This window comes from Octopus sinensis, linkage group LG10, assembly GCF_006345805.1.
Source record: "Octopus sinensis linkage group LG10, ASM634580v1, whole genome shotgun sequence".
NCBI classification, from domain to species: domain Eukaryota; kingdom Metazoa; phylum Mollusca; class Cephalopoda; order Octopoda; family Octopodidae; genus Octopus; species Octopus sinensis.
The window spans coordinates 85,348,629-85,370,794 of record NC_043006.1 but is presented as its reverse complement, the minus strand read 5'-3'; the positions used below and the strand labels follow the sequence as shown (position 1 = coordinate 85,370,794).

At 35.1% G+C, this 22,166-nt stretch overlaps 1 protein-coding gene across 2 annotated transcripts in view; it reads left to right on the top strand.

The window, feature by feature from the left end:
* Positions 1–12,929: 12,929 nt before the first annotated feature.
* Positions 12,930–22,166, top strand: part of LOC115216375 (meckelin-like) — a 61,212-nt gene continuing 51,975 nt past the window's right edge. For both annotated transcript variants that reach the window (XR_005001059.1, XM_029785668.2), the window contains exons 1-4: positions 12,930–13,137; positions 17,623–17,711; positions 19,963–20,059; positions 21,376–21,481. Coding sequence is in view for 1 of the 2 variants with exons in the window: in XM_029785668.2 (XP_029641528.2) it covers positions 12,939–13,137; positions 17,623–17,711; positions 19,963–20,059; positions 21,376–21,481 (491 nt within the window). In the remaining variant the exon portion in view is untranslated. The remainder of the gene's footprint in view (positions 13,138–17,622; positions 17,712–19,962; positions 20,060–21,375; positions 21,482–22,166) is intronic.

The window sequence follows — 22,166 nt, the reverse complement described above, 5'->3', positions numbered from 1 at the left end:
TCCATAACCTTCATTACCTGATCCAACAGCTTGATACCTCTGTAATTATTTGTATCTAGGGCGTCACCTTTACCTTTGTAGCAGTTGACTATTATGCTGCTACACCAGTCATTGGGTATGACTCCTTCGTATATTACCTGGTTAACTATATGGGTGACTAGGCTATAGCCGACACTACCAGATATTTTGAGCATCTCTGCAGTAATTCCTGATGTGCCTGGGGCTTTCCCTGTCTTCATGCTTCTAATTGCCTCAATTACCAAGGAACTGTCAACTCGGATAGCTGGTCCCTCTGTTGGGTCGACATTCGGCAGACTCTCTTTATCCCATTCATTTTCTTCATTCAGCAACCTTTCATAGTGGCGTCTCCACACCTCTCTCTTTGCATCCTTATTTAGCGCAAGTGAACCATCATCCATGCAAACACATTTCTCTCCTACAACATCAAGATTCTCTCTCACACACTGTCTTGCAACGCAAAATACCTCAAGTCTTTGGTCCTCACAGCGCAGAACATTGGCAAATTTTTTCTTATCTGCTTCCCCTCTGGCTAAATAAACCTGTCTCCTAGCTTCTCTTTTGGCAGTCTGATACAATTCCCTGCGACCCTCATTTTTCCAGTCCTTCCAAGCCTGTCTCTTTTCTCTAATAGCCCTGTCTACAACATTGTTCCACCACCACGTTATTCTAGGTCGAGAGGGGACTTTGCACCAGCCACAGATCTGGTCAGTGGCTCTCAGCAGGTTGTCCCTTAGAAACGTCCAGTTGTCTTCTACCCCCTGTGATGCTCTATCCCCTTCTACTTTGTCAAAGGCTTCAAGTAATACGTCCCTAAATCTCTGTCCATTTGCAGGATCTTTAAGCTTCCAGATCCTTCTTCTCCATATTGGTCGTCTTCTGGTCGTCCTCTTAGTCCTGATCCTAAAGTCACTAACTACCAGTCTATGTTGTGGGGTACATTCTTCGCCTGGGAGGGTTTTGGCATTTATAAGCAGCCATCTTTCCCTTTTCCTGGCAAGGATGTAGTCAATTTGGCTGGTATGTCGACCCGATCGGTAGGTGACTAGGTGGCTGGTAGGTTTCCTGAAGTTAGTGTTGCAAACCATGAGATCATTTGTGTCGCAGAACTCCAGTTGCCTGGTTCCCTCCTCGTTGCGAGAACCATAGCCATAGCCTCCATGTACACCATGGAAGCCCCCAGCATGTTTTGCAACATGCCCATTGAAATCGCCAGCCACAAAGAGAAGGTCTCTGTCGTTCGTCAACGAGGTAGTCTGTAGTAAGGCGTCATAGAATTGGTCTTTCTGTCCATCGGGTAGCCCTGGCTGAGGGGCATAGGCCGATATAATGGTTGCTAATCCATGATGAAGCACTATTCTAATCTTAAGTATTCTGTCACTTACTCTGATTACCTCAAGTACCTTATCTACCAATTTTTCAGCGAGAAGTATACCCATGCCTCCAAACCCGTCAGTGTTTCCTGCCCAGAAAATCTTGTACCTGTGTCCTTTGCCTGTGAGGAACCTAGCAGAACCGCGCACTATGAACGATGGAGTAGGAATTTAAGCGACAGAAAGACTGATAGATGAGGGAGAAAGACAAGATTTGAGACGAAATGCTTTGTGCTCGTGTGAATAAGTTTCTATGAGTGAAGGCATATGTTGTGGAGAAATGCTTGAGCTAGCATTTGAGACGAAAGACAACGACAATAAGAAAGAGGAAACAATAAGGTTTTATGGTGATAATACTCGCAAAAAACAATGAAAGGAGGAACAAGTCGAAATCTTAAAAATATCTTAGCTGCTATTTTTAATCCCGAGGTTCGTGTTTCGTGTTACAGCCAGGGGTATGGAAGTAAGAATAGAAAGGATCAAGCCGCGTGCATTGGTTTTTATAGGGGAGGGATATATGCATATATATATATACATGTATGTAAATATATATATATATGCATATATATATATATATATATATATATATATATATATATATATATATATATATATATATATATATATATATATATATATATATATATACATGTATGTATGTATATATACATATATATTTTATATACACGTATGTATGTATATATATATATATATATAAATATAATTATAATAATAAGGGTTTTTTGCAACAAGTTGCTTAAACCACATACGGAAAATTTTAGAAATAGCAGCCAAAAGACTACTATTTCCTTTTGCTACAAAAATAAGTCTCCACAGACAACAATATTTGTAACTCACATATGGCAAAAAAAGAAGAAAAATAATGAAATCACACAGTCTTCGGTTAATTATGGACGTACGTTTCCGGATATATATATATATATATATATATTATATATATAATATATATATATAAAAATATATATATTGGAACTTAATCTAGTTTAAGTAACACTACTTTAATAAATTAAGTTACTAAAGCTTAACAATTCTATTACAGAATTAATTAAGCGAAGAAACTCCCTTGAAAGTAGTATGATAAACTTCAATAAAATAGACAATTCCATCACACCTTGTTAATTAAAATTCTAGGTTTCGACCGGTAGTCCGTTAATGTTATTGATAGTAACGGCTACAATTTTTAAGACAGTAACTTGAATAAATAAATAAATAAATAATTTAAATGACCTTTGGTTAAGGGTTGCACTTAGATCCTTTCTCTTATTGTATTTCCTTTTAGCGATAGCTATTGACCCCTCTACCTCTGACCTTGTTTATCTCTTTAAATTCTCTTTAGATTCATATCTGCTTTCAGATAGTAAATAGCAGTATACTGGTCAAAAAAAAAACAAAAAACAAAAAAAAAAACATTTTCTTTCCTCTTAGTTCCTGAATTCTTAAAGATTCTTAAAGATTCAAGCTAACTAAGCTATCTACAAATTCTTCTGTATTTGGTCACTTAAAAAAACCTCTCCCGCTAAGTTGTCACAGTATACTCTATATAGGCGCCTTTTCCTTTTCTCCCCATTCCACTTTTTCTTTTTTTCTTTTCCTTTTTCTTCTTTTTCTTTTTTCTTTTTCTTTTTTTCTCTTTCTTTTCCTTATTTCTTCTTCTTCTCCTTTTTCTTTTTCTTTTTTCCTTGTCTCTTTCCTTTTTCTTTTATCTTATTTTATTTTCTCTGCCCCACAAATAAATTCCTTCAGCCTTTAGAATTCTCAACATAGCAGTTTTGCATGGAGAGCAATAACATGGCAAATTACCTTATCATATAGCATGAAATGATTGTGGATTAATAATGGTTAAATACATCGTCTGTGAGTATGAAATCCCTCATCTTACCACTGGAAATGTAAATCTTCACTATGGATTAATTCACCTTTTCTGTGAAGCTAATAAGTCTTTAAAAACCTGTGATAAGTCTGTGCATCATCCTCTTCATATCTCTGGAAATTTAAATCTACACTATGGATTGATTCATCTTCTCTTCGAAACTAATAAGTTTTTTAAAAATCTGTGATAAGACTGTGCATCATCATTAAGGAACTTTGGAAAACTGTTTACAACCTATATCTGCCTCTAATGGAACTATCTCCAATATCTCATGAGTATAACCTCACTCACTAAGATGTCTAGAGAACTCAAATGTATTTTAGCTGATGAGTACGGGACGCTTTTATCTGCTGCAATTTTTGCAACTTGTAATAAAGCCTGTCTTTGTATGAAACAATTGTACTAAAAACCAATCCATTCTTGTTGCTTCTTTCTCGTATATATATATATATATATATATATATATATATATACAAATTGAGATAGGGGTTGTAAATGCAACCCTCCATGGGATAACATATATCCAATATACTGCTAGTGAAGTACCCAACAAAGTTAATACATAAATGTTAAGAATTGCGATACAATTAATTCATTTATTGTATTATATGGGCAAAGGTAAAATGTTTTACCACAAATTCATAATACAAAATAAGAAAATGGAGAAATACATCGAAATCAAATATCAATTACCAGATAATACTCAATCACATACTTTATTAAACCACCACATAAGAAACTATAAGGTTAAACATAATAATGTAGGGTAAAACAGTGTACATGAAGGAGTGTACATAAAATAGTAATGTTATACAATAAGTAGAATATGTATAATAGAAAATAAATATAAGTACACATAAATATAAATATAGACTATATCTTACAGCTGTTTCGGCCATGTAGATAAGCATGTCTCATTTAACTTATATTAGCCATTTATGGTAGGTCAATATGTAGTTATAAATGAGACATTTACAAAAACATCCTAAAGCCTCTTCGGAGATTACAAATTAGATTACATACATACTTATATAGGTGTGGGTACATACCCATAATAAAACATATACATATACATATGAGTGCATATACTCATACTCCTATACATATAAATATACATATACATAATGATATAAATAATATAAATTAATAAACATACACATGCTCCACATTCAATGTCCCAGTTTTTCAACTTAATGTTGTGATAATTACAATCTAGAAAAACATACACATATTAATACCTAAATGCAGATATAGAGAGTCAAGATTGGTATTGTAATACTATTGTGACTATATTGCTAATAATGGAATTTATGTATTATTTCTCTGGTATTAGCGTTATTAATAATAATATGAATGATGATATTGGTAGCATTAGTTTTATCGACAAGGATAATGATGCTAACATTAATGACATTTTGGAAATTAATAAGAACTAATAGAATGTAATCTTGACTCTCTATATCTGCATTTAGGTATTAATATGTGTATGTTTTTCTAGATTGTAATTATCACAACAATAGTTGAAAAACTGTAACATTGAATGTGGAGCATATGTATGTTTATTATTTATATTATTTATATCATTATGTATAGGAGTATGAGTATATGCACTCATATGTATATGTATATGTTTTATTATGGGTATGTACCCACACCTATATAAGTATGTATGTAATCTAATTTGTAATCTCCGAAGAGGCCTTAGGATGTTTTTGTAAATGTCTCATTTATAACTACATATTGACCTACCATAAATGGCTGATATAAGTTAAATGAGACATGCTTACCTACATGGCCGAAACAGCTGTAAGATATAGTCTATATTTATATTTATGTGTACTTATATTTATTTTCTATTATATGTATTCTACTTATTGTATAACATTACTATTTTATGTACACTCCTTCATGTACACTGTTTTACCCTACATTATTATGTTTAACCTTATAGTTTCTTATGTGGTGGTTTAATAAAGTATGTGATTGAGTATTATCTGGTAATTGATATTTGATTTCGATTTATTTCTCCATTTTCTTATTTTGTATATATATATATATATGTGTGTGTGTGTTTGTGTATGTATATATATATATATATGTATATATGCATATATATATGTATGCATATACATATATGTGTGTGTTAATATATATATATTATATATATATAGAGAGAGAGAGAGAGAAAATAACAAGGTAGTCGGAATGCTGGATGATTATATATATTTTCATTTACATTTTTAGCATTTTCTTCCATTATGAGATTCATCAAAAAAGTGATTTACAGTCAGTTTGCTTTGTCTTTTTATATAAAATCAAAACTGATGATGTTTTAGAAAGGGAGAGAGGGTGGGGAACGAATTAGAAAGGAAGGTGCAGGTGTGAGGGAGGAGGAGAAAGTGGGAGATAGTGAAGGCAGAGAAGAGAAAAGAAAGTAGAATGAGTGTTTTGTGTGGTTTGTGAAGGAATGGAAAAGAAAGAAAAAAGTTTGAGGTAAAGGAGGCATGGCTTTTGTATCAGTGTGGACATTGTTGGTTTTTTCCTTTTGGGAGGGGAAGAAACCAAAAACCTTTAAAGTCACAACTTTGGAACAAGCTTCTGAATCAATGCAAGCATGTTTATTGGAAGAGCATTCGTTGCAACAATATAGCTAACATATACCAAAATTGGCGAAGCAAGGAGAACCCAATCCTCCCCAGGAAATTTCTTATTAAAGAAATAAAAGGTGAAGCACTGGAAGAAACTATGATATATGTGAACTTAGCACTATGCTGTCTGGAAGTAGAAATATCTCTTCTCCAAGCACGAAAAGTATGGCAGGAAAAGAAGGCCCCAACCACTGATACAATCATATTTGCCGAAATCTCTGAAAGAAATGACAACCAGAATTTAGAAAAGCTGCAACAACTATGGAAACAAGACAATAAACAAGAAGAAGAATGTGGGGAAAAAAACAGGATTGGTTCACTAACTGTGGAAAAAACTATGGAGAAAAATCCATAATGAAAACAAAACCAGCACAACAAAAAAAAATATATTAAAATCAAAAAATAACACAAACACCGACCCCAGAGGATTGAAACAAGAATATCGGATCCCCAGACATCCAAAATCATATGCAGAAAATAACTCCAACTCATCTCAAATACAGATTAGAAACCTGTACTCTACGATAGCAACCCTTCATACTGTGATTAACAAATACACAGAATATAAAAAAAACAACCATCAACTAAATATTCTAGATGGAGGAACACATGGGAAGAAAGACAAGCAAAATACAGACAACCATTAACTCATAATACTGAATGACTTAGAGGGATGAACACATAGAAAGAAAGACAAGTGGGAAACTATAATATAAAAATCTTAATGAAAACTCAAGAAACCTATGATATACAACCACCATTCCCACATGGCCCAATAAACATAGAAGATTGGAGGAAGACAACTACTATGGAAATATATACAGGCAACATGAACTGTTCCCTCACCTACAAGGAAACCTGAACCCCAGAAATAGAAATTGGAAACATAACAATACAACTCCTTTTTTTAGGGAGAAAATGCTACAACTATGCTCCAAACCCAATACAACAGAAGTTCCTAATGAACCTACAAAACACATAGACCCTAAAATTATAAATTTATCAAATAGAGACCTCAACAAAAATGAAATGAGCCCCCTATTAAAAGGTTACAAATTTACTCAACACCCACTCTGAATCTCATAGAGCTAAAAACCAATATTGAGAACTTCAACCATCACCTCCGCATTATAGAATTCTTTGATAATAAGAAAGTAGAGGTTGAATTAATCATTAAAAAAAAATCTCATTCCACTCCTTACAAGGTGGGCGACAAACACCTAGATACTGTAAATGCAAACAGCCTTCGTGAAGGAGAAAAGGAAGCTTTACAAAGACTAAAGAACGACAATTTAATCATCCTTAAGGAAGCCGACAAGGGTGGGGTGATAATAATCATTGATACAGACTACAACAAAGAAAAAATACTAGAAATTTTAACAGATCAAACATACTATAAAGAAGAATCAAAACACCCAGAAAAAGCAACACTGAATAAAATCAGAACATTAATTAATGAATACCAGGATTCCTTCACAGACAAAGAAAAAGACTATATATGCAACTCCATAACCAAAGAGAGCACTTACTACAGATTGCCCAAAATCCACAAAAGTTCTGAGATACAGAGGGCCATAAATGAACAGTGGAGCTACTATGTAAAAATACAAAGACAGACCTCAAAATGAGACCAATAGTTGCTGGGCCCCAAGCCCCAAACAACAACGTAGTCACGTCTTTAACATACTCCTCAAACCCTTATGCCCATTAATACCCAGCTATATACAGGATGACATGGACTTTCTCAAACACATCCCAACTATTGTCCCAGAAGGTACTATACTTGCAAATTTTGACGTCACTAACCTTTATACCAACATACCTCATACCTTGAGCTTGGAGGCAGTCAAACACTGGGTAGAGAGACACAGAAGATGTATAGATGACTGTTTCAAAACAGACTTCATTACCAAAGCCATTTGTTTAGTACTAGAAGAAAACACCTTCAGATTTATTACAAAACTAGCAGTATCGCCCAGCATTGCTCGGGTTTGTAAGGGAAATAACTACATAAGCATTTTTAGAGAGTTATAGCCAAAAATAGCAAAAAAAATGCATTAAAAATGGAAAAAAAATTATGGTAAATTTTTTTTTAAATCGTTGACTCATTGTAGACATTTTCTGTTTTGGTGTCTTCAATCCATGAAGTCGTTGTTCTAAAAGAACGCTGGTCTCCTTGACAACGCTTTACGACGTTGATTTCTTTACACTCCCTTCCCCACAGCTTCACGAGGGAGGGAAGAAGGGGAAGAAGCAAACACAGGTGCAGGTGTTTGAGCGTGGATGCCAACACCGCCGCCATCGACACATGAAAAATTATGCATTAAAATGGAATAAAAAATGATGTTAAATTATTTTTAAAATCGTAGACTCATCGTAGACGCGCGCTAATAGCCAGATGGGCTCGATATTAATCACGACTATAAGATACCCGAATTTGGTTAAACTGCACCACAAAATGTGGGAGGAGTTAGGAATCTAAATCGAAGGGGACAGACACTCACACAACTACAGTTTTATATATATAGATATACTGACAGTTAAAGGGTATGGCTATGGGTACAAAATTTGCATCTTCATATGCCAACTTAGTCATAGGTTACTTAGAAGGTAAACTTTACAAGGAAGTATGAAAAATCTTTGATCACAACTTCAAGGAAAACATTATGAAGAAGTGGAAACGCTACCTCCATGACTGCTTCATTTTTTAGGATAGACCAAAAGAAGACCTACAAACATTTCACAACATCCTCAACATACTGCACCCATCTATCAAATTCCCAACAAAAACCCAGCTACAATGAACTACCATTCCTAGACATTCACATCAAAATACAACTTCAATGTTACAACAGGCATATTTTATAAAAAAACGGACACACACCAATATTTAAATTTCTACTCTTGCCACCCCTCACATCAAAAAGAACATCCCATGCAGTGTGGCAAGACACATCTGCACCATAGTAATTGACCTACAAATACACCAAATTAGACTTGATGAACTCAAAAACTTCCTACAAGAACAAAATTACCCTGTGAAAGTAATAAATAATGGAATCTCAAAAGCGATGAAATTAGACATCACACAACTAAGAACTCTAAAAGAAAAAAAAGCAAGGAACATGCTTTTCCATTTATTAATACACACAACCGTGGAGTAACCAATATTTTCCACATTATACAATCAAACCTACTAATACTCTTACAGAGACCCAAAATGAGAAACCTGATAGATAAATGCTACCTACAAAATAGTAAACGCCATGTAACTTGAACTAGAACTTCTTTTTTTGTAAGGCAGACTTCGAACTTGTCTGCATGATTCAGAGCATCTGGAGGGCAATATGTAGTACATGTAACTACATTGAGTTGTCTTGTATATACAATTGGTGTGTCACATACTGAATCTGAATGTGACAAAAGGACCTGGGGTGTAAGGTCTTCATGGATGTACATAGCAACTCCACCATGACTCCTTTCTTTTCTTTCAGTCCTTACTATGACATACTGTGGTATGTGTATTTCTGCATTTGCTATATCTGATTTCAGGTGTGTTTCCATAAGTTCTATGCATAAGGCTTGATTGCATGTAACAAGGTCTCTCAGGAAAGGAATTTTTGTCTTGTTACCAAGTGTTACCAGTCCTCTGATATTCAGTAAGAGCACCGATGTAATGTCTGTGTTGTTTCCAGTGGTATTCACCTTGAGTCCATTTGCTGTGATGGTCTTGTGTATTGGGGATAGTCCCATCTATGAGATTGATGTAGCTAGGTCAGTTGCTGTACAATCTTTTGTGCCATACACAAAAACGATTGTTGTTCAACAGCTGCCTGTTCAACAACATGTTAATAGAACTGGTTTGTAGCATGCACTACTTCTGCATATTTCAGTTTTAGGGCAGATAGTACATGATCCTTTCCTTTTGGCAGATGGTTTCCACCCAGGGTCTTTGGGTGTGCAAAATGGCAGCTTGCACCTCCCTCTCAATGCCAGCAGAAACCTTTCAAGTAGAAATTTAGAATTTACACATGTGTGCTGTCTATTTTTATCCTTTTTGTTGTTTGGGCAGTCAGACTTGCTTCTTTCTTTGGTTGTTTGGTCTTTTGTTCTTGCACCTTTTGGTTAGTCTTTCTTGGCACTTTCACCTCCTCGATTTTCCACTTTGATGGTGGTAGAGGCACTTGCACTTGGGTTTTCTTTCCTGGTATATATATATACACACACACACACACACACACAGCATCCAAGTTTGCCAGTTTTATCCAGTGTCAGTGAAAAACCGAAGATGTTAGTTTCTCATTGATGGATATGGGTATAAATTATTAAAATAATAGAAAAAGAAAACAGAGAAACTAACATATAGACATCAATTTATTTGAAAACACATTCATTTCTGTACAATATCAAATTCCTTGCTCCTGCAGCTGTTTCTATGCCCAATTAATTCAATTTTAGGAACTGATAGAAAGAAGCTACATTCCTGTGTAGCTTCTTTCTATCAAATTCTTCCCCTGATGGAATGCCCAATTAACAATATTCAAAATGAAAATTTAATTTAATTTCTCAAATTGAATTGGTTGGGCATGGAAACAATTTTGGTGCAATGGGTTTGATATAGTTCAGAATTGAATATGTTCTAATAAATTAATGTCTATATATTAAATTTTCCATTTTCTTTTTCTTTTTCTCATATATAATACAAAATAAGAAAATGGAGAAACACATCCAAATCAAATATCAACTACCAGATAATACCCAATCACATACTTTATTAAACCACTATATAAGAAACTTTAAGGTCAAACATAATAATATAGAACAAAGCAGTGTACATAAAGGAGTAATATGATACAACAAGTACAATATGTATAAGAGAATATAAATATAAATATAAGTATAAACTATATCTTACAGCTGTTTCGGCCATGCAGATAAGTATGTCTCATTTTACTTATATTAGCCATGTGTGGTAGGTCAATATGTAGTTATAAATGAGACATTTACAAAAATATCCTAAGGCCTCTTCGGAGATTATGAAATACAAACCAAATTACATATACACTCATATAAGTGTGGGTACATACCCATAATAAATCATATACATATACATATGAGTGCATATACTCATACTCCTATACATATACATAATAACATAAATAATATAAATCAGTAAACATACATATGTTCCATATTCAATGTTACAGTTTTTCAACTTAATATTATGATATTACAATGTAGAAAACATACACATATTAATACCCAAATGCAGATATACAGATTCAAGAGTACATTATATTAATTTACAAAATGTCATTAATGTTAACATCATTACTATTATCATTACCACTAAAGCTACCAATATCATTATTCCTATTATTAATAACACTAATACTAGCAAAACAATATATAGATCACATTATTAGCAATATAATAGCAAAACCAAGGACCACAATAGTACTACAGTACCATGCAAAGCATTAAATATCTGCATATACATACAAAATAAGAAATAAAAGCAATCGGTTTACATGGTATTAAGTTCCGCAGGTGTATAGATGTACATACGAGTGCAAATTTATAATTTCAATTGTGACACAGTTGATATTTGATTTGGATGTATTTCTCCATTTTCTTATTTTGTATATATTATATATATATATATGCATATTTTAAAATTCTGTATTCATATAGAGTCTGACAAGCTGTCCACAAGGCTGCGAAACCTTTAGTAACTTTATATAAAATTTTGTTGCAATAATTACTGCTCTATTTTTTAGAGTGTGCTTCTTTCTATGTTTTTTTTATTAACTATATATATATCATTGGCGATTTTCTTTCTCTGTCTTCCCTTCCTTGGACCTTTCCTTTTTCTATGTTTCTGACGAAGAGCTCCACTCGAAACGTTAAATCCTCCTTCTTTCTTTCCTTTCCTGAGCGTCCAATAACACTATACTTGTTCCACATCCTCGTGTTGTTGTGTTTTCTCTTTGTTCAAGTTTGGATTAACTATATATATACAAATATACATACGGATCATTGGCGATTTTTTTCCTCCGTTTTCCTTTTCTCTTGAACTTTCATCCGTCTCTAGCTTCTGAAGAAGAGCTATGCTCGAAATGTAAAACTACCTTTCTTTCCTTCCCTGAGTGTCTACTAAAACTTTGCATGTACCATGTCCTCTCCTTGTTTTTTTCTTGTGTCTTTTCCTTATTTTTTTTTTTTTTTGAGATTAACTATATATATATATATATATATATATATATATATATATATATATATATATATATATGGTGGAGCTCTAAGTTTATAAAGCTATACCATATAGAATAATGGATTAAAAAAACAACCTCTTGGCAGGGGAAAAAAGCTGGTTTCCTGTGGGAGGCGAACCAACTCCATTATATGTGTGCGTGTGTATGTATATGGCATGAGTAAGAAAGCAAAAATACTGTGTATATTGAATTCATATTCTTAGAAGTTATAACAATTTATACGATTATTTTATTTAAGAATAATTATTTCATAGTTTGTTAAGGAAAACCAGAAGAACATTTGATGTTCCTCAAGCCATGAAAAACTAACAGTAGCATAAACTAATATTGGTTTCAAATTTTAGCACAAGGCCAACAATTTCATGTGCGGGGCGAAGTCGATTACAACGACCCCAGTGCTCAACTGGTACTTAATCGACTCCAAAAAGATGAAAGGTAAAGTCGACCTCGGCGGTATTTGAACTCATAACGTAATGACGGGTGAAATGCCGCCAAGCAATTTGCCCGTTCGGCGCTTAACATTAATATTGACAACATTTTTAACAGTAACATGATAATTCAGTTACACATAAAATGAAACCATCAAGATACTGAGTAATACATATACCGAAATAAACGATAAATCGTTTCCAACATGTCCGCGGATTCAGGACTAAGGAAAAAAGTATTGACAGATCTAGCGATATATCTATATCTATTATTAGCTCCTAGACAACAGGCGCAAACAATAAAAATGGCGACATCGTACTACTTGTTTGTCATTTTACAACTTTTAAGTATCTTTTCTGTTCTGTCTAAATATTCTATTAAACTCGAAATGAAAAATGACTGCAACCAAAAGAAAAATACTCACGACCAATATTTTGATATAACTCATCTTAAATGTCGTTTCTGTTCCCAAAATAACTCTATACAATCAGTTTCTAATGATGGCAAGTTTATTATTTTTGATTTTTATTTACGTTTTCACTGTTTTAAAGAAAAAAATAATTGATGCATTTTTGACTGAACATTACCCCCAATTTCTATCAAACGTGTTGTAAATATGTATTTATAGAGATGAAAGTTAAAGTCGGTCTTAACTGAGTTTGAACTCGGAACAGTCGTGTGTGGAAAGTTTGTCTTAACTTTTATTTCAGGTTTGAGTTTAATTAAAATTAATATTTCACGACCTCACTTTCAAAAATCACCTGCGTTTCGCTAAAGTTTTTCTATTTAGAAAAAAAAAAGAAATTTAAATAACATTTAGTCTTTTGTTTCGCTGTTATGTCTTGTAAATATTCTTCAATTAGAATTTACATGACACGTACATTTCCCGATGATATTAGCAGCACTTGGTGGAATAACTACAGATGTGCACCCCACCGATTTTGTCGCCTCATAAACTTCCAGAAAAATGGATACTTTTTAACGAAAGTTCCAACAAATAACCGCTTAGATTCTGTAGATTGAGTGTATCGAAAGATTTGTTGCAAAAAAAGTTTTCGAGGGTTTGGGGAGTGGAGTTTCGAAAAATTCACGCAACCCGACCTTTTTTCCCTCATAACTTTCAGGAAAATGGGTAATTTTTAATGAAATTTTATACAAATACTTTTCAAACGGCATAGATTACTATTATAAAGAAAGTTGTTGACACAATGTTTTGCAAGGTGGAGAGTTTCGAATGAGACGGCCCACATCTTTGAATTTCTCCGTTTGGTAAAGTTTTCGTGTAACACCCGCACGATTACACGAAAATTTTACCCTCCGTTTTAACGGGCAATTTTTACCTTTTTTTCCACCTGCCTGTTTACGAAAAAAAAAAAATGGTTTGCACATTTATGATTTTTTTTTCAGTCCCGCCACTCGTCAACCACTCTGATTTTGGTCAATTTTTATTTCATTACACGTTTAAAACCCACAAGAGAAACATTTTCAGGCATTCTTTCGATATAACAAATATATACAAAATCAAAACACTTCACTTCGGGTAATTCTGTGAAAGCAAATGACAATTCGATTCTGTTTTCTGCTTGGAAATTTGCGGATTTTACATACACACCTGAAAGAACAAATATGCAAGGCTTTTTTTCCTTCCAGTTTAAAATGAGACATTGCTGGCATAATTTCGTTATGTCTATACTCCACAACCCAAGGAAATACTCGAAGTGAAATGTCTTGACCTTGTCGAGCTATATCGAAGGAATGCCTATTTTCAGTTAGAATATGCTTTTCATCTTTTCAGAGGAAAGAGTGTGATTCGGCTGCTGTTTCTAGCACGTCGCAAGACCACTCGTTTTTTTCTCACTCAAATATACTCTTTACTTTTACTCTTTTACTTGTTTCAGTCATTTGACTGGCCATGCTGGAGCACCGCCTTTAGTCGAACAAATCGACACTAGGACTTATTTTTGTAAGCCTAGTACTTATTCTATCGGTCTCTTTTTGCCGAACCGCTAAGTTACGGTTAAGTAAACACACCATCATCGGTTGTCAAGCGATGTTGGGGTGGGGTGGGGGACAAACACAGACACACAAACATATACACACACACACATGCATACATATATACATATACATATATACGACGGGCTTCTTTCAGTTTCCGTCTACCAAATCCACTCACAAGGGTTTGGTTGGCCCGAGGCTATAGTAGAAGACACTTGCTCAAGGTGCCACGCAGTGGGACTGAACCCAGAACCGTGTGGTTCGTAAGCAAGCTACTTACCACACAGCCACTCATACGCCTATGCATTACGGAAAACTTGTGCTACGACAACCGAAACTTTGCCTGCGGCGATGTTTCGCATGTCGTAGCACAAGTTTTCCGTCGATTTCCGTAAAAAACTTTTATTTTTTTACATAAGTAATGAGAGCGAAAGAGACTAAGAGAAAGCGATTTTATGACGAGGAAGTTTCTCTTTGAAGTTACCGTCTAGGGGAAGCATCGATGTACATGTGTGTGTTTGATGGGGTGTGGGAGACAGACAGTATGTTGTGTAAGTGAAGTGCTTCTGTTAGTGTGTGTGAAGAGACAGAGAGAGTAATGTGTGAAAGAGAGAGATAACTGATTTTTACTCGGTGTGTGTGTATAGGTATGTATGTATGTGTGTGTGTGTGTGTAGTATGTATGGCCGATTCATCGTAATTACAATGAATTGGCCATACATACACACACACACACACACACACATACATAAATACATACACACACACACATACATATACACACACACCGAGTAAAAAATCAGTTATCTCGCTCTTTCACACATTACTCTCTCTGTCTCTTCACACACACTAACAGAAGCACTTCACTTACACAACATACTGTCTGTCTCCCACACCCCATCAAACACACACACACACACACACACATGTACATCAATGCTTCCCCTAGACGGTAATTTCAAAGAGAAACTTCCTCGTCATGAAATCGCTTCCTCTTAGTCTCTTTCGCTCTCATTACTTATGTAAAAAAATAAAAGTTTTTTACGGAAATCGACGGAAAACTTGTGCTACGACAACCGAAACTTTGCCAAACGGCGATGTTTCGCATGTCGTAGTTGCCAGGCTATGAAAAAAAAGAAAATTTTTTAAATTTATTTTTTGAGTCCCACTCCCTGCCGTCAATTGTTTCTGTTTATTCTAAAATATTGTAGAGCCTGAGAAGGCTGTTGCTGGGATTTATCCCGAGTGATTTTAAAAAAAGCTATGTAAAAGATGATTTATTTTGATAGCATAATTTTGTTAGAAAATGTTTTTTTTTCCTTTCGCACACACATACGCGGGCTCGCTCGGTTGGGATGCGAGTAAAAATTTAAATTACTATTCTTTTTCTTTGCTTGTATCTCGGTAATGGACCACGCGTGTTACTTTGGCATTATCATTCCATAAAATGTGTTTATCAGAAGAAAAGTATTGAAAAGCATCAATAGATGTGAGAAAGAAACGAGAAGGGAGATCTGGGGATGTGTTAGATACAACAGTCAGATCTTCCTTAAATCATACACTTTTTCCTCTGAAAATATAAAATTTTTTTTTTTTTTAACTGCTGGGTTAACCATGTATTTTAAGTGCGTAGTGAAAAAAAAATGGCCAAAATCAGTCCGGTTTGGGGGTGGACAGACACACTCACGCACACACACATATTGTATTTAGTAATGGTCATGTTGCCAGTTTAGCCAATAAAAACACACGCACTTTATATTTGGTGTTAATTTGCTTCAGCTTTATTTCTTTACATTAATATTAATCTTATTTCGGCCAGAGTTCTTTCGTCACACTTCTGTAACCTCATCAGTGGTCCTTTGCTTTCGTCTTTCTTATTTCTGTGTCTCTCCTTACTAACGGTCAGCCATAGCCATTTTTTCATTGAAACAATGGCATGGTTTGACAGGAGCAGCACCAGGTTTCATTGTCTGTTTTGTGTTGGTTACTATGACTGGATGACCTTTTTAACACCAACCACTTTACAGGGTTTTCTGGGTGCTTTTTACATAACACCAGCACCAATGCTTTCTATGTGGAACCAACCGGAGTCCTTTTTATGTGGCACCAGCACCTGTATCCATTCTGCTGTGGTAGACATTTTGAGTACAGCAAGGTGCCAGATATCTCGGTCCTTAGTCATATCCACATGCACTCACTCGCTCACCAAAGCCTTGTGGGTGGAAACTGAAAGAAGCCTGTCATGTATATATATATGTATATATTTATGTGTCTGTTGTCTCCCTACAATTGCTTGACAACCACTGTTGCATCCCTGTAACTTAGCGGTTGGTTCAGCTAAAGAAACCAATGGAATAAGTACTAGGCTTACAAAGAGTAAGTCCTGGGGTCATTTTGTTCAACTAAGACCCTTAAAAGGCAGTGCTCCAGTATGGCTGCAGTCAAATGACTGAAATGAGTAAAAGAATTAAAGAATACTCTATATTTTGTCTATCAAATTCACTCATAAGGCATTGATGGCCTGGGGCTATGGCAGAGGAAACTTGTCTAAAGTACCATGCAGTGGGACTGAACCTGAACCCACATACTTACAAGGTGAAGCTGGTGTTTCACACACCTGGCTGAAACTGGCTCTGAGTACAAATGTCTTGTTTTCATAAGTTTTGAATTAAAATCTTACACCTTAGTCATAATATATGTTCCTAACACTAGCTTAATGATGACTAAATTATTTTACTAAATTCTTCATATTTAAAGTAATTGAAAGAAATACTGAGCATCTCAAAATAAATACAGTAACAAAAGGGTTAATAATGACAGTGATTTTACTAGATTCATTATTTTCAAAATTAATTGAAACAGAGACAGTGTATTTCAACAGAAATATGGTAACAAAAGGGTTAATTACTTCTTATTAATTTTTTTCTTTGGTAGTTGTGAAGTATTTTTCACTATGATCTAAAGTTTGTAAACATTTTCTTAATTTGTAGGTTTATCTTGTGTATGCAATCCAGGATACAAATATATCAAAAACATGGCACCCCGAGCAGTAAATTGTGTAAAATGTGGAGCAAACCAGGTAAGTTTGAATGAATTGCGACTGGCGAAATCCTTATTACCTTACTGTCTAAAGGACCATAACCCTTTTTATTACAATGCTTCACAGTTTTTTGTTTCAGGTGTGGGTATGTGGTAAGAAGCTTGCTTCCCAACCACATGGTTCCAAGTTTAGTTCCACTGCATGGCTACCTTGAGCAGGGGGCCTTATTCTATAGCCTTGGGCTAACTGAAGCCTTGTGAGTGGTTTGATAGATGGAAACTGAGAGAAACTGATGTGTGTGTGTGTGTATATATATATACTTTATTTAAAGCAGCAGAAAATTCAATAAAACCTGTTACTCTGAGTTTCACGTTCCAGTTCGTTGGATAGATTTTGCTAGAATAGAACCGATATGTCAATTCTATCCAGACTAGTATAAACGCTACACCTTTAAAAATGGACTTGTTTGATTGGTCCTTTACAAATAACGGTCAATTTTCGAGCGATAAACAAAAATGAGCTCAAAAAAAAAAATATATATATAAAAAATTATAAAATTCGAGGAAAAAACCTTACATCAAATTCCTCGAATTTTATAATTTTTTATATATATATATATATATTTATATTTTTGAGCTCATTTTTGTTTATCGCTCGAAAATTGACCATTATTTGTAAAGAACCAATCAAACAAGTCCATTTTTAAAGGTGTAGCATTTATACTAGTCTGGATAGAATTGACATATCGGTTCTATTCTAGCAAAAACTGTCCGACGAATGGGAACGTGAAACTCAGAGTAACAGGTTTTGTTGAATTTTCTGCTGCTTTAAATAAAGCATATTACTCTACCACTGGTATTTGAGTACTCTTTTTTCCACCTTGTTTACTCCGGTAAATATATATATAATTAGATAATAAGGGTAGAAACTGATATTAATCAATTAAAACCAATGGCTTAGCATATTTAAAAAATCTGAAGATTAAAAATTGTGTTACATAGGCGCAGGTGTAGCTGTGTGGTAAGTAGCTTGTTTACCAACCACATGGTTCCGGGTTCAGTCCCACTGCGTGGCACCTTGGGCAAGTGTCTTCTACTATAGCCTCGGGCCGACCAAAGCCTTGTGAGTGGATTTGGTAGACGGAAACTGAAAGAAGCCCGTCGTATATATATATATGTATATATGTGCGTGTGTGTGTTTGTGTGTGTGTGTTTGTCCCTCTAACATTGCTTGACAACCGATGCTGGTGTGTTTATGTCCCCGTTACTTAGCGGTTTGGCAAAAGAGACCGATAGAATAAGTACTGGGCTTACAAAAGAATAAGTCCCAGGGTCGAGTTGCTCGATTAAAGGCGGTGCTCCAGCATGGCCGCAGTCAAATGACTGAAACACGTAAAAGAGTAAAGAGAGTATACAAAATTAAGAGGAATGACCACTAAAGTGGACACCTAATATGCTAAACATAGACGTCAAATCGCCATTATCATGAAGAATGTGTTCTCAAGAAAAATTTCAGCAAAATGCCAACATGTAAAAATGAGTAAGACAAATGAAACTATACAAAATAAAAAACAATAACCTACGTACCGATGGTTTCACTTGTTAATGTCTATGTATGCAAACACGCAGATATCTGCAAGATCGTCAGCGTAGTCTGTCTCTTACAAAACACACAATTTCCAGAACTAGATACAGAATGCTCAACTGAAATCGAGTATGTATAAAGTTCTACAAATTATATTTGGGTGTATTTTTCAAATGTCTTCACTTTGGCGTGCTGAGGCTGGCAATTACTCTGCAGTTAATAAATTTCAGTAGCCAATTTACCGGTTAGAGAACATTTTTTATTTAAAATTAATTAATAAGGGTAGAAATTGATATTAATCAATTAAAACCAGTGGCTTAGCATATTAAAAAAGTCCGAAGATTAAAGATTGTGTTGCATACAAAATTAAGAGGAATGACCACTAATGTGGACACCTAATATGCTGGTGGCACATAAAAAGCACCATCCAAATGTGGTCAATGCCAGTGCCCCCTGACTGTCTCCCATGCTAGTGGCACATAAAAAACACCCAATACACTCTCAGAGTGGTTGGTGTTAGGAAGGGCATTCAGCTGTTGAAACCTTACCAGATCAGATTGGAGCCTGGTGCAGCCTCAGTTAAACTGTCCAGCCTATGCCATCATAGAAAGCAGCCATTAAACGATGATGATGATGATATATGATGTTGGATGCAATATATATTGACCATCTGAAAGACTTAGTCTTTTTCTTGTATTCTTTACAGGTCACTTCAAAAGATGGTTGGAGTTGTGTCTACTGTCACAACGATACTTTGTCAAGCAACAATAAATGTGCATCGTGTATAGGCAAGAATATAACAGGTAAAAATAGCTTATTCTTATTAACTACTTTATTCTCATACATTATGATTTAGTGAACACTTAGTGTCTGCTTATCTGAAATCTGTGTTTCAATTGCTATCAACAACTTAAAGATAACTTTAATTGCCATCACTGTATTTTATTGGGGAGAAATAATAAACCAAGAAAACAGCTGTTACTAATTGTTGATTGTGTTTCTACTGAACTTTCAGTGTCATCTTTGTTTTAACCCTTTAGCATTCAGATCACTTTGTCAAATGCAGTGCTTATTCATTCACATTGTTTTGAATTAATCATGCATTAATGACATTGTAGGATAGGTGTGAGAGGCCAGATGTAACTACTTTGAACATAAAACAAGTAAAATATTCAAGCCAGTTAGGGCTGGTTTAAATGCTAAGGGGTTGAAGGAAAAAATAACCAGTCGTAAATAGAATAGGTTAAAAGTCACTTTGTTTGAAGGGTTTTAGTCAACAGGGTGATTCAAAAGCCCCTTTAGGGTGTGTGTGTGTGTGTGTGTGCATTGCTTCCCAACCACATGGTCCCGGTTCCGGGTTCAGTCCCACTGTGTGGCACCTTGTGCAAGTGTCTTCAACTATAGCTTCAGGCTGACCAAAGCCTTGTGAGTGGATTTGGTAGATGGAAACTGAAAGAAGCCAGTTTTATACATATCTGCGATCCTCTGACCGTGAGACCGCTGCCCTAACCACTGGGCCATTGCGCCTCCACCCTTGTTCTAGCACCTGTTTAATAATGACAAGGTTAATTTTACCAAATTCTTTGTTATTGCCAAAACAATGTATTTTGACAGAAATGTGGTAACAAAAGTGTTAAAGTTATTACCCAATTAAAGAAAATGTATTATTCACTTCACTCACCAGGCGTGTGACTTAGTGCTTAGGGTATTCAGCTCGTGATTGTAAGGCCTAAAGTTCAATTCCCAGCAGTGCATTGTGTTCTTGAGCAAGACACTTTATTTCACGTTACTCCAGTCCACTCAGCTGGCAAAAGTGAGTTCTGTCATTCAGAGAGCCAGCTTTGTCAGATTCTGTATCATGCTGAATTTCCATGAGAATTATGTTAAGAGCATGCATATATGTGGAGTATTCAACCACTTGCACATTAGTTTCATGAGCAGGCTGTTCTGTTGATCAATTCAAGTGGAACACTTGCTATCATAACCAACAAAAATCCAGGCCATTATTCTTATTCATTTCACATGGTTCCAGTGCATGCGTTTGACTTAATTTATAAATAAATAAACTTTTTTTTTAACAGCTTGCTAATTGCATTGTCTTTGTCTTTCTGAGATACAGTGGAGAGAAAATTGGATGGGGAATGGATTAAAAATTCCCAGGATCAGGCTGTCCAAAACTGTGTACCATGTAAAGGAAATACCATACCCAATGGTGCAAAAAACAGGCATGTATTCAAAATACTTGATTAATTTTCACAGTGTAATTGATAAATTAATGTGTTTTGTTGACATAAACCTTCAACATTCAGGTTATTTTGTTAAATGTAATGCTTAGTTATTCACATTGTTTTGAATTTATCATCTATTATCTTGTAGCTTTGATATATTGATGATGTAATTGTTTATTTAAAGAATGACATTGCAGGGTAAGTGTGAGAGGTTTGAACATTGCTGGGTAAGTGGCCAGTTCGAACATAAAACAGGTAGAACATCTGAGCCTGATATGGTCAGTTTAAATGCTAAAGGGTTATTGTTAGAAATGAACTCACACACAAGCATATGCACACACACACAGACACAAGCATGCACACTAACATGGATAGGGCACACAGAAGAACAAACACACATATATCCCACTGTATAGCAGCTTGGGAAAGTGTCTCCTACTGTAGTCCTGGGGATTGATCAAAGCCTTGTGAGGGGATTTGGCAGATGGAAACTGAAAGAAGCCTCTGTGTGTGCGCATGCTTATGTGTCTGTGTGCTTGCTTGAGTGTGTGTGTGATTGTCTCCTTGCCTTGACATCATGTAATAATTGTAAACGATTGTCACCATCCTGCAAGCAGAGTCCTCCATTCCCAATCATCCATGAAGGCTATCTGGCTATTGGGAAATGTTTCTTTGCTTAGAA